The 18675-nt window shown below is 27.2% G+C and overlaps 1 protein-coding gene across 2 annotated transcripts; it reads left to right on the forward strand.

Annotated features, from left to right (window-relative positions):
- Positions 1 to 5717: 5717 nt before the first annotated feature.
- On the forward strand, positions 5718 to 14029 carry LOC129966564 (transcription factor BTF3 homolog 4-like). 2 transcript variants are annotated; one of them, XM_056081014.1, is made up of 7 exons: positions 5718 to 5829; positions 9414 to 9467; positions 9584 to 9697; positions 11601 to 11709; positions 11830 to 11922; positions 12565 to 12636; positions 13852 to 14029. In XM_056081014.1, the coding sequence occupies exons 2-7, from the start codon at positions 9414 to 9416 to the stop codon at positions 13896 to 13898; spliced, it is 489 nt and encodes a 162-aa protein (XP_055936989.1). In that variant the 5' UTR covers positions 5718 to 5829; the 3' UTR covers positions 13899 to 14029. The 2 variants fall into 2 exon arrangements, with proteins under 2 accessions (XP_055936989.1, XP_055936990.1); XM_056081015.1 differs by having other exon boundaries at positions 12577 to 12636.
- The last annotated feature ends 4646 nt before the right edge of the window (positions 14030 to 18675 follow it).

The following is an 18675-nucleotide window of genomic DNA, read 5'->3' on the forward strand; positions in this document are numbered from 1 at the left end:
TGTTTTATTTTAAATTCAAGAATAAAGCAAATAAAAAAACGACTTTACGATCTAAATTTTTGTAGAACTGCTTACTTTCTGCTAATTTTCTTTTATACTAGCAATCGAAGACAAAAAAAAATTTCTATTTTAGGCATTTCTGCGATAATAATTCTAAATATATATACTTTCCAAAGAAATTCTTTTCATAATATTAAATGTCAAGACTTAAAGAATTTGTAATTCTTTATTTTTTTACTCGGTCATTTAACCAGAAGAAAAATAAATTTTCACAAAGGGTTTGCGCAAAGAAAGTTTAACACTGGTAAAAGCAAGCAGGCTCGCAAACGATACGAGGACGAACAAACACAATTGTGCATTATTCTAGCTCATAACCCTTTCTCTAGCATCCACATAGAGCAATTTAATCCAGAATGTTAAAATATTCATGTTTACTAACCATTGATTATTTATATATACTTCACTTCATTTTCCTTTCTCTGTTGTAGAAAAACGGAAGAACAGGGGTTGAATAAGAAGAACTAAAGCGATGAGAAGACGGGAAAGAAGCAACAACACTTTTTCATGCATTTGTGTAATAGGATTTATTGGAAGAGGAGAGGAAACGAAAAACTTCTTTCGAATCAAAATGCATTCCCTGCAACAACAAAAAAAAGAAGTAGAAGGAAAGAAAGAATTTGAAATTTTGGATGTCCTCTTTCTAATGCCATACATTACAACTTCTTTCAAATTTCCAGAGACACTTTTCTTTCGGCTGTAAAAAAAAGAAGATATTGTTCTCAATATTAAGTAATGCAAGATCATAATATAATAATTCTAACTTTAATCTTCTTGGTATATAACTTTGAAAACAAAGCATATTTTACTTTTATACTCTAAAATTTAGGTGTAAAGCTAGCTCATTTTTCTTGACTGTCCATTTTTCATCCTTTTTTTTTTTTTAATTCCACTCATATCTTTTTAAAATCTTTATTCTTGCTTCACTATTTTTTTCTACTTTTTATCAAATTTAGGTCATTATGCAGAACTTAATGTAAAAGGACGCAAAAACAGATTGGAAATATTAAACTATTATTTTATTTTATGTGTTTACAGAAATGTTTCTTTCTTAATACGTTACTAGAATTCACGGATAATCTCTTTCCGTCTATATTGCTGTCAGAAATATACTTCGTAACAGCAAGAAAATGTTGCTTGAATTATACCAAGATTAGCTTATAATTCATAAAAACTAGTACAATACCTATTTCAACTTATTCGGCAGTTTTCTTGAACAAATCACTCGATAATAATATCGATTTTCTATGAGATGCAATATGAGATTTATATTTCAAAGAGATCTCATTTCCTTGCCTATTTTGAAATGCAAAAAATCATTCGTGTAGATCAATAAAAAAATTTTTTTTACTGAATTTATGGGCTGATTTATTTCTCCGTCGCTTATGCAGCATACGGAGACGGAAAATTCAATTTTCTGCTATGGTAATTTTATTGTAATTTGAAAGAGATGAAACACTCAGACATTCCTCTTTGTCCAAAATAATTATTTATTTATTTATAATCTTATCTCAGAAAGATCACATGACTCCAATGGCACAGTGGCAAATAGTTGTCTCATCGGGGGGGGGGGGGGATTGAACAACGTGATGCGGATAACGACTGAAACAGCGTTCATACGAGGTCAACTATTGCTCGCAATGGAATATCACATGGTCGCAACGGGAAAAAAAGACAAATAGTTGTTCCGATGAGACAACCATTTGTCATTGTCCCGTTGCAATCACGTGATGTTCCTGAGGTAGGCGTGGTCTTCCATTAAACGCAATAGTTGGTCTCGAGTGAACACTGCTTTAGAGTTAACATGCTTTTTAGGCGTGACAGTTTCATTAAGCATAGGAATCTGAATGTCTGCCGACAGCAGGGTTAAAAATGAATGGAAGACAATAGGGCATAAACAAACATTCCAGTTTGATAAAACCGATCGGATAGGAGTAAATCTCTCCAGTATTAATCAGTTTCGAGTAAAAAATTAATACACCATTTAAACCTTCCTGTAAATAGTTGTACATTATTTAATTACAGTAATTGTATATTGTATTGTATTACAATAATTGTACATCAATAAAGTACAGTAATAATTATAATATCAATTTAAGCCATCGCGTATTAGCACAATAGAATAAATCATCAATAATGGATAAATCATTACAACTACTAAAGCTGCTAAAACTGCATTTAAAATTAAAAGCATTACTAAGCACCAGAAAACAACAAAATAATTCTTATAAAGCATTACGATCGATCAAATATCTAGTTACTTGATTCATTGTAGCCGTTTTTTGAAATATTAAAATTCCAAGATTTTTAACATTTTCGTTAAGTTTATTTTTTTATCCAACAAGATTTGTGGGAAAGAAATTTTATTACGTATTCCACGAAAAAATGGAAAGAGGGCATAAATAATTGCACACGCAACTCCGCTTCATTTTTCCTAAAAAAAAAAAAGTTTTTAAACACCCACATAGTACAATTCTGCGTAGCGTTAAATATTCGTCCTCACTGCCCGCTGTGACTATTTTTATTTCATTTTTTCTCTCTCTTCCCTTTTTAAAAAAAAATATCATAAGAAGAGCGTGGTTGGAAAAAATATAAGGAAGAGAAACGGTACGACTATAACTTTTCATACAACAGAGTAATAGGAGTTATTAAAGAAAAAAGAAAAGAATAAAGCTTTTTTCGGAACAAAATCATTTCACTGCAAACAAAATAACTGGAAATTTTGGATGACTTCATTTTAGTGTTTCACATTTTACAACTTCTTTTAGGTTTCCGTGTATATGTTTGAGAAAAAATATATCGAAAATATTTGTTCTTAGGGCCAAACAATCAGTCCAATAACTCTTGCGAATTTTTCTTTTCAGTAGTTTTAGAGTGTGGTTCAGGCTGAAGCTTCATTTTTGATTTTACTAAAAATTTATTCAAAGTTTATAAAAAAAATTGAAACTTAATTTTTCTTCATTTCAGTTTTATATCAATTTTATTAATAAAATATCTTCGTCCTTTGTATAAAGAAAACTCTTATTTGAAATACGGAATTAAGTTTCAAAATGACTAAACAGCAAAAGCAAAATTTTCGTGAAATTTACTTTTTACACAAAATTTATTGATTTAAAAAAGAAATTGATGTCCATGTGATGTGGACATTGGTGTTTATTCAAATGGAATTACGTGGGAAAAAATGGTAAAGAATTTTCACTATTCTTACCCTAACGACCTTAACCACCATTCACCACTCTGACAAAAGAAAAGATATTGGTACAAGATTATCTTTATGGTTTTATGGACCGGAACTATTTTGAATTATTAAAATTCTAGAGTGGATTACTATCGGAATAATCAATCAATAATAACTAAGTTCCTTTTCAGTTTTGTTCCTTGAAAAATTGTCCATGTAAAGCTGTGTATTTTCCACGAAGATTAACCCATCATAATTACATAACGTCATAAATCCTGGTTATAATTTCTGCAACTTATTATGTCTTATCTGTTTAACAATTGCCACTTTTCCACGCGAAAAATTGCACGATAATGTTTCAAATCAAAATCTTTATTAATTTCGCTTTTTCAAGGCAATTTGAGACTGGGTATTCAATATATATTCTTCTTAAGTAAAATGTAAGTGAAAAATATGGAAATAAAATATTAGAATAGAATAAATAAAACGAAAAGAAAAGAAAAGAAATCAGTGGGAGTGGTCTCAACACTTTCTCGCTTACTCTCTAATAAAGATGTTATCACAAAGAAAGTGTTCCATAGTCTTGACGTACAACAGTTACGAGATATTAAACTTTGGCATGAAAGTTAGCATATATTATGTCATCTAAGATGAGTTTTTAAAATATTATCCGAAAATATAATTTATATTTTAGACGTGTGTTCGGGAACCGTAAAGGTTTCCATGTCATAGTATTATTCCACCTACAACAATAATTCACAAATGAATTTTTATATAAATTTAATTTCAAAAAACATTTTCGATAAAAAAAAATTTCAGACAAAACTAAATTTTTTTCGAAAATTTCTAATGAAACGTATAATAAAGAATACCTATCATATTTTCTATAATTTTTTGATAACAAAACTTGAAAACATATTGCATCTGAACTTACATGACAACGTATTGGAATTGAGTGTTTTAATTGAGATTACTTTTTTTTAATAATTTTTATCTGTGGATAATGAATTAAATTTTAGAATTAAGTTAAGCGTTATTTACGATCATCCCTTGCATGCCAATAAAGTGATGGCGCTCCAAAATCTGTCATTAATGCGAAATACCGGTTAGAATTGGCATGAGGTGAATTGGAAAATAAATAATGAATTCTTCTCAGCCCATTTCTATCGAGTCGAATGAAATAGACTCTCACCGACTAGAAATGTAGAGGAAATAATTTCGCGTAATCTGAAGTTAAATTGAATTTAAAATAAAATTCCTACCCCAAATTATGAAGGATTTGTAGAACAGAAATTAGAAATGACAAGATTCGCAAGTGTTAATTCCTATTTACTAAACGATATTTGATCTTCCGAGAATTCCTATTGCAGTAGAAATTAGCGGAAAAGTTTTTTGCCCTATATTTAATGTATATTCCTTTTTATGGAGAAAAAAAAAAAAAAAAAAAAAAAAAAACCTCAGTGTTCGTATTTTGACTGAAAAAGATATGCATAATTTATTTATTTAAATATTTTTCTTCTATAAATAGGAATTTTATTTGACGTATAACTACAATTCTATTAAAAATCCTAGATTTAAAAAAAAAAAAATTCGATATGTCGGAGTTTTATAGTATACAGATGCATGCGCATAAATTTATATGCAAGAGGCTTCACAAGATTGTTATAATATCTTAACGGTATTGCACAGTTTTCATAATATCTGAATGTATCATGAAAATATCACTTAATGTTTTGGTTAATACAGGAAACAAAGCTTCTCCATATTCTGTTAAAGATTTCTTTAAAAAAGTTTTTTGAGGCTTATGCTCACTTCAACTGTTTCGTTTCAAATTGTCCAATACTCCATTTTCATGAGTTTCGAAAAGCACTTTCGGAGATATGTTTTAAGGGGGAAATAAATTTTTTATGATTTTAACATTTTTTTTAAACGAAAAAGCATTGAATTAAACATTTATAAAGCAAAAAAAAAAGTATTAACGTTAATTGTGTTGAACAGACTTCATGACGATTTCTTTCCTTCTTTTCTTTTTTTCTTCATTCCCTCCCCCCCTTTTTTAACAAAGAAATAAAAAAAAAAATGTTATGGGGGAGAAAAAAAAAAGAGCGCGAAACGAAGAGATTTAAAATTTTCTTCACCTCACTAACGAGTTATGTATATTATTTATGTGGTTAATTATTACAATTTTATACTTCTAACTTAGCTAATAGAGAAATTACAATTATTACAACTGTATTCCGAACCAACAATTTAATAGGACAAAAGTTATTATGCATCTTTAATCACTATGATTTAACGATACAAAGTGTTCTTTGCGTCATTTGTGACGTCATATTTAAATAAAACATGCATTACGACAAGAATTTGTTTACCCTTCAAAATATTTTTATTCCACTACTAAATTCATAAAATAAATCAAGTTTATTTTTAGGCTTCAAATCAACATCAGTATATTTCAAAAATTGGAAAAATTGGAATTTTGGCAGTCAACATACTTTTTGGAGGCTATTCTAAAAAATATCTGGCAACTACTGGTCGCTCAACCATTTCCCTCGTGTTTCAGCGAAATTATTACCAATAAATATATTATAAAGGTAATTTATTTTTATGTTTAATTGTATATGACTATGGTAATCATTGATTTAACTTTTCTCTATTCATCTATCTCAGAATCTGTTTTATTTATGATTTTGTCTCTTCAAAGGAAACATATTCGTTTCCGGCAACAGTTTTGCGGTATTGTACAGCCGCATTACTTTGTCTGTTTGAAAAAACTATTTTAAGAAGTAATTATCTTCTAAAAATTAGATAATAAGCTTCTAATGATATTTTATCTTATATTTTCTGTAAATATTAGATTTGTTAAGTATCGTATTCTATTTGCTGATAAAATGCTAAATATGTAAAAATGTGCTTGAAAGCGGGAGTTATTGTATTTCGGGTTAGCATCGTGATATTGTTCTTGACATAATTTTCATAGATCGGTGATTGTTGAATTCCGATACTCAGAATTTAAAAACTTTTATTGCTTCCTAAGGAAATGTAATATATTGTTAGCGTGTAATGCTTGCCATTTTCATTAATGAGTAAAAAATTAGCATTTACCCTCCATCATGATACATTTTTAATTTGATGGCTTATTTGAATGATTGGAAATAATACAATTCCTTTAAATTGCAAAATTCTTTTCAAACTTTTTTTATTTTTTTCCATGACATAAAATTCAACGGAAGTATGCACCATGTGTGTGGTCTTTATTCACTTTAACCTTGATTTCTGAAGTTTTTAAATTTTGTAGTTGTTAATTAATGCTTTCTTTCTCAATTCTATTTGGTAGAGATTTCTAAGTATTGTTTCATTAGATCGTAAGTTAAAGTGTGTTATTGGTTGTACATCTGAAATATTATATAGCATTTCCTTCAATATGCCTTTGGTATGTGTTTTGTTAAATTTTTCATGAATTTACTGCCAATTTTGGATTGCGAAGTTTCTCCTTTATTGGAAAAATAACAAATTTAGAAGTATAATTTGTGTAGTATTTACTTCTTAGCATTTAAATTTTTTAATGTCTAAATTTTTTTAAAAATTTCAAGATTTTAATTTAAATAATTTTTTTTCTAATTACTTGAAGTAATTGAAAGTCTTTCAAGGCATACTTCTTTTAATTGAATGTTGGAAGCATTCACTATAGATAATATATTTTGGTTAGAATTTTACGATTTAAATAAAGCAAAATAATTACTAAATTTTCAGATTAAAATATCTGGTTTATTCGAATTGTAATCTGAATTATTTACTATGTACTCATTGACTAATCATCAAATATTTTTTTTTCCTTGTTTAAAATTTTTTTTAATGTTTATAAGAAGTTTTATCTGCTTCTGCAAAACATAAAATGTTTCCGTACTACCAAAAAGAATGTATTACTCTTATATTATTAGCTTTTAATTTTTTTGGTACAATTAAGATTTAAATTTACGTATTGCATTTTTATTATGAATTGAAATTTTCAATAAATATGGTTGCTAGTTTAGGCAAGATATATTTTTTTTTTCTTGGTGTCCCTCCTCCCAGATTTTTTTCTTTTCTTCTTTTATTTGTAATATGCAAAAAATATTTATTAGTTTTTATTGCAATTTTAATTTTATATGATAAAAGTAAAGAAAGGCTTTTTTTTTATTTTTCTAAATTGTAAATTTTTAAATTTTTTTGAAAATTAATGTTATTAATAATTTTTAATATTTGCATGCTAAAAAGATTGCATGTCATTACATAAAGATATTACTATAACTTAGTAAATTACATTTTCAGTAGAATTTAATTTCTTATGGCCAAATCCTATTTTCAGGGTGTTTCTGTTAATAACTTTTATTCAGAATTATGTCAAACTAAATTGCTGTGGCTAAAGTATTGCCTTGTTTACTGCATTAATTATTGCAGTATAGAACACCTAGTATTTAGTGCATAGTAAATAGGGTAAGATGATGTAAAATAACCATAAAATTCACTATCCTAATTTTTAAAAAATCTGAAAATTGTTGTAATTTTTAATTGCTTTTCTTTAGTCTATGTAACTGATTAATCATTAAATTTTTTAGACTTATTTCTATGGCCACTTTACTCCCCTTGCTTTATATTAAATGAACAAACTGTGAAATAAATTTATTGTAGATTGATACAATGAAATTACTAATAAAAATCCTATTATATTTAACTCACCTAGAAAGTAAACAGCACATTCTTATTGACATTGAAATCTTAATATTTAAATTCGAATATTACATAATTTTTAGTATAATGCCCTTTATTATCAAGTAATATTTGCCCTTTATTATCTGTTAAGTTTCATCTTCATATCATTGAAGAGTATGTATATCTCCAAAAGGAGATTTAATCAGATACTTGATAGTAAACTAGACATTTTTTATCAATTGGCTTAGAAAAATTTTATTGAATTTTTTGCCATAGTAATTTAGCACTAATCAATAGATATTTTGTTGAAAAAGGTGTTATAGTGCTTACACTTTTCATTCTGCCCCTTACTTTCTCCTGAGTTGTGGCATTAGATTTTTTTACTACCATAACATAAACCCTGCTTATATGTTCAAGTTTATTTGATCCCAAATGTTTTTGAACTGCTTATGAATAAAAGATTGTATAAAACTATTTTATGGATATTTCGTGACTTTGTAAGTAAAGATTTTATGCTATTTCTCTAAAAAGAATATATATTTCCTATAATTCATGTATATATATTTATATGAAATATAAAAATATACATTTATATAATTTTCTTCAAATTGTATGAATATATCATTTTAACTCAGTATGATCCAATATTGTTTTCTCTTTACTGTATTAAAAAAAATGGGGGAAAAAAGACCAGAAACTCAGTTTAAATATCTTCTTCCTGGAATTTAAAAAAAAAAAAAAGCTTGGATGACATTAGCCTGAATTTTACAGACATAAAATAAATGTGAACATACTAGATGGATAGTTTTAATAATAATAGAATAACATGTTTTTTTCCATGTTGAATTCATTTCATATGCTCTGAATGTTTATGTAGACGAAGTGACACCATAACTGCTCTCAAAATTATTCTTTTTATTTTCAATACATTTTTTATTACTGTCAAATTTTTCAGTGCAATTTTTATTTTTTTCCTTGATGAAGGTGATAGTGTTAAAAGAATAATCAGTTGTAATTCTTTCAATCATTAGAATAGTTTGTGAAACAGGGAATACTTCATCTTTTGTTGGTTGTTGAGGAAATTTTCGCCATCTCCTTTGAAATTGAAGGACCATTGTGTTAATTTAAATTACATTTTACATTGTGTTAATTGTTTTTTATATATGTCCTGTATTTTTGGTCAATTAGGTTCAATTTAACTCTTGTCATTTATCACAATGCAATTATTTTTGTTCCATGATATGACATTTGATTAAATTTCATATAGAATATGAATGGATACATTATCCCTTTTTTAGTAAATGTAATCCTTTTGTAACCTTTGGATATAACTTCTGTAACAAGTTAATGTCTTTAGTCTTGACAGTGGTGTATACATATCAAATTAAACATTCAATTGTCATATTGAAAAGTATTCTTTATTTTTTAAAACATAAACTTTAAGGTAATATTAATTTCTTGATCTAAAAATGATATTTCTTTGCAGATGAATCCAGAAAAATTAAGTAAACTCCAAGCCCAAGTACGCATAGGAGGCAAGGTGAGAAAATTTTTTATATTGGTTATCATTGCAAGTTGTTTGTTATATATATATATAATTTTTTTCTATCTTTTCATTAAAGTCTGTAGTAAATAAATTTATTTTTTTAAAAAAAGGGCACTGCTCGAAGGAAGAAGAAGGTGGTACACAGAACAGCTACCACAGATGATAAAAAATTACAGAGTTCTCTTAAAAAATTAGCTGTTAATAATATTCCTGGTATTGAGGAAGTAAGTTTTACAATAGTTTTAAATATTATTTTTGTATTTATAAGACTCAAGTTCAAATTTTATGTATGTGTGAATTGTTTAAAGATGGTTTAGCTATATTGTACTAGCTTTTTAAGTGATAAATGGAACATTCAATCTGCTAATTCAAATTTTTAATAAGATATGTAATTTCTTAATAGATAAAAAAAATATAATTGTGATTTTTAAAGATAATTGTATTTTGCAAAATAACACTTAGAGGATATTTCATCTGATATAATAATATATGAAGAAATATCAGCTTCTGATGCTATAAAGCTTTAACAGAAACTGAGGCTGTCAATATTACAAATTATTTAATCTTTTAAAAAATGTATTATTTTTTGTATACCATAAATATTACTTGTTCCCCAACTATTTTTTATTGAATAAATTTTTCAAACTAATGCAAAATGTGCATTTTTGTTCATTTTTTCTAATGTACAACATTCAGAGAGCATGTGGCTAAATTAAAGAATATTGCATAATCGCCAAACTGTATTTCTCTAAAGATGGTATATGAGCAAATATGATTGCCTAACTATTCTTGAGTTGACATTACACAAGTTTTCTACCATTTTGCACGATTTGGTGTAAAATCTTTTCTGTGTTCATCAGATTTATTTAATATGTAAAATATTATAATGTAATGTGTTTACTTTTTTTTTTCCACATAAATTAACTTGATAGTGATATGTTCACAGGTAAAACCAATTTTGTGACAGTTTAAAAAATATTGACCAATAGCAGTATTAAAAATTTGGAAACCGAGTTAAAATTTGATAGCATGTTTTAAAATTGAGTTAAATATCCCATATTTAAATCGTGTATTTATAAAGTGGTTTTGCTAAAGAAAAAAAGTATAAAACAAATTTTCTACCCCCTGAACGAAAAAATAGTCTGTATATCTATCTATTCTGTAAATGACTGATTTTCAAATTTTCTGACTTTACAAATTTAAATAAACACAGAGGAACTGCCTTTTCATCACACCACACCTCAGTAAATATATTGAAAATATAAAAGTTTTTTCTGCTTTACCTTCATGATAGAAATGCCAATTTATATTTTTTTATAATTAAATAAACAAGGGAGTCATTTTGACCCCTTTAGTAGAAATAGCTATGGTAAACTTAGTGTTAAGAATATTACATAAAAACAATTTCATAATTTTACAAAAAAAAGTTAATATAGTTTACCTACCTTAAAAAATAAATAAGAACTTAATTTTTTTTTTCTAATTTCATTTATTTAATGTTTATCTTAATGTAATGATGAGGGGTGAGGGGCACTGTACATACATATATAAACTAGGGCAAAGCTTTTGTTGTCATAGTGCTTACGGTTTTTATTCCATATGTAATTCTTGCATTAAGAGAAGTAAAATATTAAACTTTAAAAATTATTTTGTAATTTATATTTATGTGTTTTATGTCCTTTCTTTTAATAAAATTGTTAGCTGAAGAAAATTAATGTAATTTTTAACCATTGCTCAATTTCTGTATTTTTATTGAATGTTTTGAAACTATGGAAAGCAATTACGAAATTTTATCATTAGTATGTAGTAGGCAGGATATATTTCTGCAAATTTTTGTGCTTTTAGAATCAAATTTTGTCATTCTTGATGGGTTAATTCTTTTATATAATAATTCTATAATCGTTTAATATCTTAAACACTTTTATTCGTTTTATCTTTCAGTTAGTCATATTTTACTTTTGGGTTGTTTGACAGAATTTATTACTTTATGAAGCCCAATTTTTGTTCTATGCCTGTATCCTATCTGATGTAATATTAAAGATTTTTTTAAGGGGCTAAAATAATGAATAGTAGTAAAAAAGCATCAGAATAAAAAGATTAATGTTTTTTTATCACTTTAAATTTCAGGTAAATATGATAAAAGATGATGGGTCCGTAATTCATTTCAACAATCCTAAAGTTCAAGCATCATTGGCGGCTAATACTTTTGCCATTACTGGCCATGCTGAACCCAAACGTAAGTAAAAGTCACTTTTAAGAATTTTCTGACCTCACTTGATTATTATAATTATTATTTTAATGTTGTGGTTATTCTTCCATTCTGTGGTTTTTCAATAAATTTTAATTTATCATGCAGAGATAACAGAAATGCTTCCTGGAATTCTGAACCAACTGGGAGCTGAAAGTCTGACACATCTGAAACGACTTGCAACTATGCAAAATGCAACAGGTAAGATTCAAGATGACTTGCAAATTTTGATAGATAGTATTTAAGTACTTCTGTTTGTAGATCTGCCATTATTTCTTCTATTGCTGGGAAAAAATTTAAAAAAATATTTAGTAATATTTATTTATTGGCAAAAATGTAGTTCTGCTAGTTTTTCTATTAACTTTTTTAAGTTTTGTTTTGTGGCATATAAAGATTTAATTTTATTTGCATGTGTTATGATTGCATCATTTTTAAATTTTAAAAACTTTAGATTTCACAAGTAACATAATTTATTCATTAAGTTTAGTCTATTTGGAGGAAAAGAAATCAATATATAATTTAATTCCCTTATTGATTTAATGTACTTTCAAAGCTATATAGTGAGTATTGTCAGTTCTATTTTTTGCATTTTATAATTTTAAATGTTAAGCTTAAAGAGATCCCCTGCCCCCTTTAGTAGATTCAATCACTTTACTATATTACTTAATTTGCATAGATATTTGCTATTTTTGGCTGTTTTATAAATTTTGCCCTAATTACTGTTACTATTCATATAAGATGCGTTAGTTTTTGTTCTTTTAATTGATATTGTTTAATAATTTTTGCATAATCATTAATATTTTCTGTGTTAGCTGAGTAATAGATATTAATTTTAAGTTTTAGATCTTCTTTCAGGGCCTATTTCTGAACAAACAAATAGTGGAGTTGATGAGGAAGAGGATGAAGAAGTGCCAGGTAATGCATTTTTTCCCCCTTAATTGAAAAATTTTAAAATTGCATGAAATTATTTTTATTAGATGATTGTGTTATTTTGCAAGATATCTTCTGCATAAGAATGTCTATTTTCAAAAGTGACAACTTTTATTATTGCTTTTTATATTGAAGCACCCTAAATGGCCATTCAAACAAATTATGACAATTGCCTGAGAATACTTTAAACTTTTTATTCCTCGTTTGTTTATTAAAATGCGATTGGTTCAGCACAAAATATGTACCTTCCTCAAAGTGGCTCATATTTTAGAGGGTTAGTCAAATCCATTGTCAATAAAATCATTCGAATAGCCATTAACTTAGCAGAATCCTCTTTTGTATATCAGCAATATTAGACAATGTGCTATCATTCTAGATTATATGAAGGAACTTGATTTTCCTTATTTTGAAAAGATGTACTTATATATGTACATTTCTGAGATCTAAGTCTCTTGGGAAACATTATTGGGGGCGTAACATTATCTTGATATTTTTTTACTTTAATGTAATTAGCTTTGAGTAATTAATGTAACTATCTTATTTATCATTTTAGAATTAGTTTTTTTCCATTACATACGTGTTGGTTGAACTAGGGTGCTTTTAGATAGGAAATTTTGATATCCTCATGAAATGCAAATAATCCAACTAAAAGTTTTACTTCTTTCTACCTTTATCATTATGGGGGGGGTATAAGTATATTTAATAATAAGAATAAAGTAAGAACAGGAACATTTCATATCAAGTGATGTGAAAGGAGGACAAAGCATATCTTCAAATTATGTAATGAAGTTATTTATATAAAGCATTGTATAGCATAACTAAGAAGAAAGCAATCAAGAAAGGGAGAATATATTGTAGTAAACTTATATGATTTCAGTAAAAGAATTCATCTGCACAATATATATCCATGTAAAAAAAAAAAAAAGCTAGTGTAACTTAGAAGTTAAAAATTATGGTCAAGTTAGAATTTGAATGATTAGAAAATTATTTTAAAGTGTAGCGGATTTTAAATCATTGCATGTCTATGTTTTTAAAAGTTATATTTGCATTTTAATTTCCATGTCCTATTGAACGAGTCATCAGTGTATTATGTGAAAGGAAAATGTCTGAAATTTTACAGCTTTCTTTTTTTAAACTTTTTTTTAAAATTAAATTGATTTTTATGAGTGTTTGATTTCATTGAGTTTTTTTCCTCCTTAGATTTGGTTGAAAATTTCGATGAACCTTCCAAGGCCGAAGGTGTGTAAAATAGTAGAAATAAAGAAGATATCCTGCATTAACAACCATGTATTTTTATTTGGTCATGGTTACACAACCATTGCCTTGTTTTCAAAATTCATGTATCAAACTGTGCGTAGTAAAAACAATGTTTGTATGATGTTTGGTGATGTCATTTAAACCATGCCTAGAACTACAAAGTAATTTGGGGCAACTAGTCCAAAGGTAGTTTTAACTGCTACTTTTAATTGTTTTCACAGCTATATAATTTGACTTTATATTGACATGATCAACTGAAATATTATTTCAAATCATCTTTGAAATGAATACTTTCATTTATTCTAGGAGAATTTTTCTTTGATAATTATTTTCTGTCGGGTTATGCATTGTTCTTTTATAATTCAAAAGATTTCTGAAACAGTGTTGTCATTTCTAACAGCTATTTCAAAAGTGAACTCACTTTAAGAAGACTTAAATTACTGTTATTGTTCTGTACTAATTTTTATACTTTTATTCGTTTTGTATCTGGAAAGTTCAATGTAAATTCCGTTTGTATTGAAACTAAACTATTTTCTTGCCTTACTGTTTTGTTATCAGTTATTTTTATTTACATCCGAAACTATTATTACTTATAATTTTGATTTGCGAGGGGAGGGTTCCATTGAATTATTGTGAGCAATTTATTTAGGCTCATAAACTATATTTTGTATTAAATTGAAAACTTTCATATTTACAATTCTGTATATATTTAATAATCTTTAATCCTCGTATTAACAGATAATTTTAAACTAGGAGGCTTGACTTTCCTCTCGCTGGAAATAACCAACCCCTGGAGATTGTGCTAGGACAAAGCATCTCACTACACCAAAGATGCTGTGTTCTGCTCCAATTATTATAAAAAAAGTAACAATTATGGTTAAGCTTAATTGATTTGCTTATAATAGTGCCTTAATTCAAATGAATTAATGAAAACAAATTATTTAGATTTAATGCTAAAGATATTATTCAGGAATGTGATACTTCAACTGTTTTTTGCTTCATTGGGACCATTAGGGAGGGTAATAAAACAAATATGAAAAAAATTAATCTGCATTTATAGGGAAGGAGCTAGTTTAAAGACTTTATTACAGCCACAAAGTCAAGATTAGATGTAATGAAGAAATTCCAAAAAGAAATTGTAAGCATATTTTGCATTTTCATGAACATTACAATTTAGATAATTTGTTGTTACCATCTTCTTGAACAGTTATTTTGCTTGTCAGTAGAATTCTTTCTTTTACATTGATGAAAGGTTTTCCTGATCTGGTGACTAATATTATTAGATTTGTAGAAAAAAGTGCTTATGACTTTGAGGTACACTAGTAACTTGCTACCAGTTTATGGCTTCCACAGCAGAAGGAGCTAATGGGAGGCTGGCAGATGGAAACTCAAAATTCCAGACAATTTCCACTAGTGGTGTCAAGAAGACCATGTGTTATGCTCGCCTGTTTACATGTACCTAAAGTTGAGTTCAGTTTTAGTCACATAAACTTGATTATCACTCTTGATAAAAAATAGACTAAGTGTTAAGTTATTCTTTGCTATTTATTTGTGAAGTATGAACTTATGTCTCATATGAGATCTGCAGTTCAATTGTAAAAGAGGACTAACTTAAAATATGTTTTGTCAAAACATGAATTCAGCAGCAAGGGATTATAGAGTAGAAGTTCTTAGCACAAATATATATATATATATATTATTCATCTGAAGAAAGATAGAGGTTCAGGTCTCAAATATTTCTGCTACAGCTGAATCTTGCACACAAAATGAAGCTGCTTACTATTCTAGAATGACTGGTACTGACTCAAGACCAAATTATGAAATAAAAATTAAGTCATGTCATTGGAAGATATGTAAAAATACAAAAAGCCTGTAATGTGTCTGGGATATGCTGCAAAGGTGAATTGAGAATTAAAGAATGTTTGTATAAATATGCTAGTGAGTTATATTTACATTAAAGTACTGGCTTTCACTTTGCTGTATTATATACACTTAAATATTTTCTGGAGAACTTACTTCTTAAATTGTCTTTGAGAAAATTGTTTCTGATTTCTTACTTATATAGATTTTCTGAACTGATTATAAGTTTGTAGGTTTGAATGGCAGAAACGACATGGTACATGGGGGGGGGGGATTGAATGAAAAATGATCTAATAGGGTGGAAATCAAAGTCAATGAATGGTGAAGAATTCCAGAAATGCACTCTTCGTTAGGGAGATAGAATTGTCGAAAAATAGTCATCTCGGGATATTAAAATGAACAGTACTGGGCTATTTGTTAAGAAGCCAAAATAGAAAGATATACATTTTAGTTTACAGAATAAAGCTTCTGAATTATAGAAGCATCAATTGATTTTGTTACTTTGAAATACAGCTAGCTACTGATAATAATTTCGTTGTTTAAATATAATGGTATTTTTGTGATAGGATGTGTTAATCAAAGTTGACATAAATTAATCTTATTAATAATTACCAAGTCCAGCTATTATTTCTATGTTATTAACCTTTTGATTTCAGGAACCAAACTCCAAAAAAAGTTTCTAAATGCACAAGCAAGCATCAAAAGTGCTTTCCTCTTTTTTACCGTTTTTACAGAAAATGACCTCTTCAGTTTCGACTGCACATGTCAATTGTGTGTTATTGCTCTTTTTCTGTTGTAAACTGGTTGCTCTTAACAGTTTTGTATCGGTTTTAATTCATTCTCTCCTTAAAATAGTAATTCCTCAGTTTTGTTAGAGACACTATTAAATTAAATATTACGATATTGAATATGTCATGAATTTTTTTTATTAGTTGAATAATGTATAATTTTTAACATATTAAACAAAGCCCCAATTTTATAATTATTTACTTAAGTAATGTAAGTAAAAGAAGAAAAAAAACTACATTGCAATTACCTTGGAATGCAAAAATAATTGGAATTTAAGAAATTTCTGAAAATATGGACTTTGTTATAAGCTTGAACATTGCAATATAAACTTCATTTTGTATTTGTGGTAAACCAATTTTTTCTTTAAAAAGTGGTGCTTCCATTTAAAAATATTCACTTTATCCCTTAAGTATCACACAAGTTAAGTTGTTCTTCTATTTCATAAACTAAAAGCAAATTGAATGTTTTAATATATTGCATACAAATCAATTAAATTTTTTTACATAATATAATTCAAGATTTTTGTATTGTAAGTAAATAGCAGTAGTGTTTTAATGTATTATAAATGCTTAGAATGCATATTGAAGATTTAATTTTTTGCTGAGAATTTCGATTATTTTCATTACATTTGTTGCCATTTTGAAAAATATGCTTAGGTTTGGGGGGGGGGTTGTGTGTGTAATCAATCAGTAACAGAAATATATATATTTCTGTCAAAAAATTTGCTGAAATGCAAATTTTCATAATGCAAATAATTTAAAGATGTAAAACTGAGTATTTATTTAGAAAAAGATTTTGGGAAAATACCGTCGTATAACTTCCTCATGAAATACTTGAAATAAGTTTGCATTTGCTGTAAATGATTATTATTATTGCTATGGAAAAACTGATATCACAAAAATAAGGAATGTGTGAAGAGACAATTTTATATAATTGACCATCACTTATTGAGATTGTTTATTCATCTTAGGAAAGAAAATGTCTGGCAAAATATATCTTAAACTTATTAGTGCCAATGTTGAACCAATTTAAAATTTTCCTTGAAAGAAAAAAACTACCAAGTGAATACATGGAATGACTTAATTCATTTTTTAAAAAATCATTTAGATGATTTCTAAAATTCTGAGATCCAAAAATTTTTCTTGATTTCAGGGGGGTTGTAAAATTTTTTCCCCACTTTGCAGTGTGGTTGTAGAAATTGGTTTTATTATCAATAAGGATAACTATGTTGAAACTGGGAAAGAAAATTCTTTAATTGATCCAATAGAACAATAAACCATTTCCATAAAAAAATGGGGACAACCAATTGAAAATTATATGGCAATATTGATTTGGATATCAACATCCCATGGAAATTTTTAACACTTTAGAATAAGATACGACTAAATGGTCATGGTTTATTATTATTACTCAAACTAGCTAATTTAAAATAAGTTTCAATTTGTGAATTATATTCATATGTGATACGTTTTTAAGTTGATCACAGAGGATTTTGTATTTCATTGTTCTCATCAACAGATATTATTTGTTTTTACTATTGAACATTTCTGTATAAAAATACAAATTTTTGCTTATGGATTGGAAAATATTCAGCATCAATGGGAGGTCTTTAAAACAAACAAACAAAAAAAAGCCAAGTAAAAGTTTCTTGCAGATCTAGATGGAAAAACTTGAATTTCTTGTAATAATTATCAAAAAGAAAAAATAATTATGTTGGTATCTAATCATATTAAATTATGTAAGCATTCTTATATAGATGTATAGCAACAAAATTAGTTGAACAATAATTACAAAGTGTTTTTAATTTCTTACACACTCTCTAATAAAGATTATCTTCTTCTTCCTGTTTAAATTTGTGAACTTCGAGTAAGAGCATGATTTTGGGAAACAGTAGTCCATAAATAAGTCAATATATCCAAAGAAATTGAATTTTAAATAATTGTAAACCAGAGTGTCAAAGTGAAGAAAATGCTTAATGGATTTAATCTAATTATCAGACTGTGTTTTGGATTGAAGACTCATTTAAGAAACTTTGCACAGCTCATGAAAAAAAAACTATTGAAGCAATTGTATTTTTTGATGCATACATTTAGAATTTTTATTTCTTTCTAATTTAAT

The sequence above is a fragment of the Argiope bruennichi genome, chromosome 4 (genome assembly GCF_947563725.1).
Source record: "Argiope bruennichi chromosome 4, qqArgBrue1.1, whole genome shotgun sequence".
NCBI classification, from domain to species: Eukaryota; Metazoa; Arthropoda; class Arachnida; order Araneae; family Araneidae; genus Argiope; species Argiope bruennichi.

Bases quoted from the DNA above. Each gene is read 5' to 3' on its own strand.
- LOC129966564 (XM_056081014.1), top strand. From the start codon at position 9,414: ATGAATCCAGAAAAATTAAGTAAACTCCAAGCCCAAGTACGCATAGGA. The intron at 11,710-11,829 runs GTAAGTAAAAGT...TTTATCATGCAG, and splicing joins TGGCCATGCTGAACCCAAAC to AGATAACAGAAATGCTTCCT. The intron at 12,637-13,851 runs GTAATGCATTTT...TTTCCTCCTTAG, and splicing joins AGAGGATGAAGAAGTGCCAG to ATTTGGTTGAAAATTTCGAT.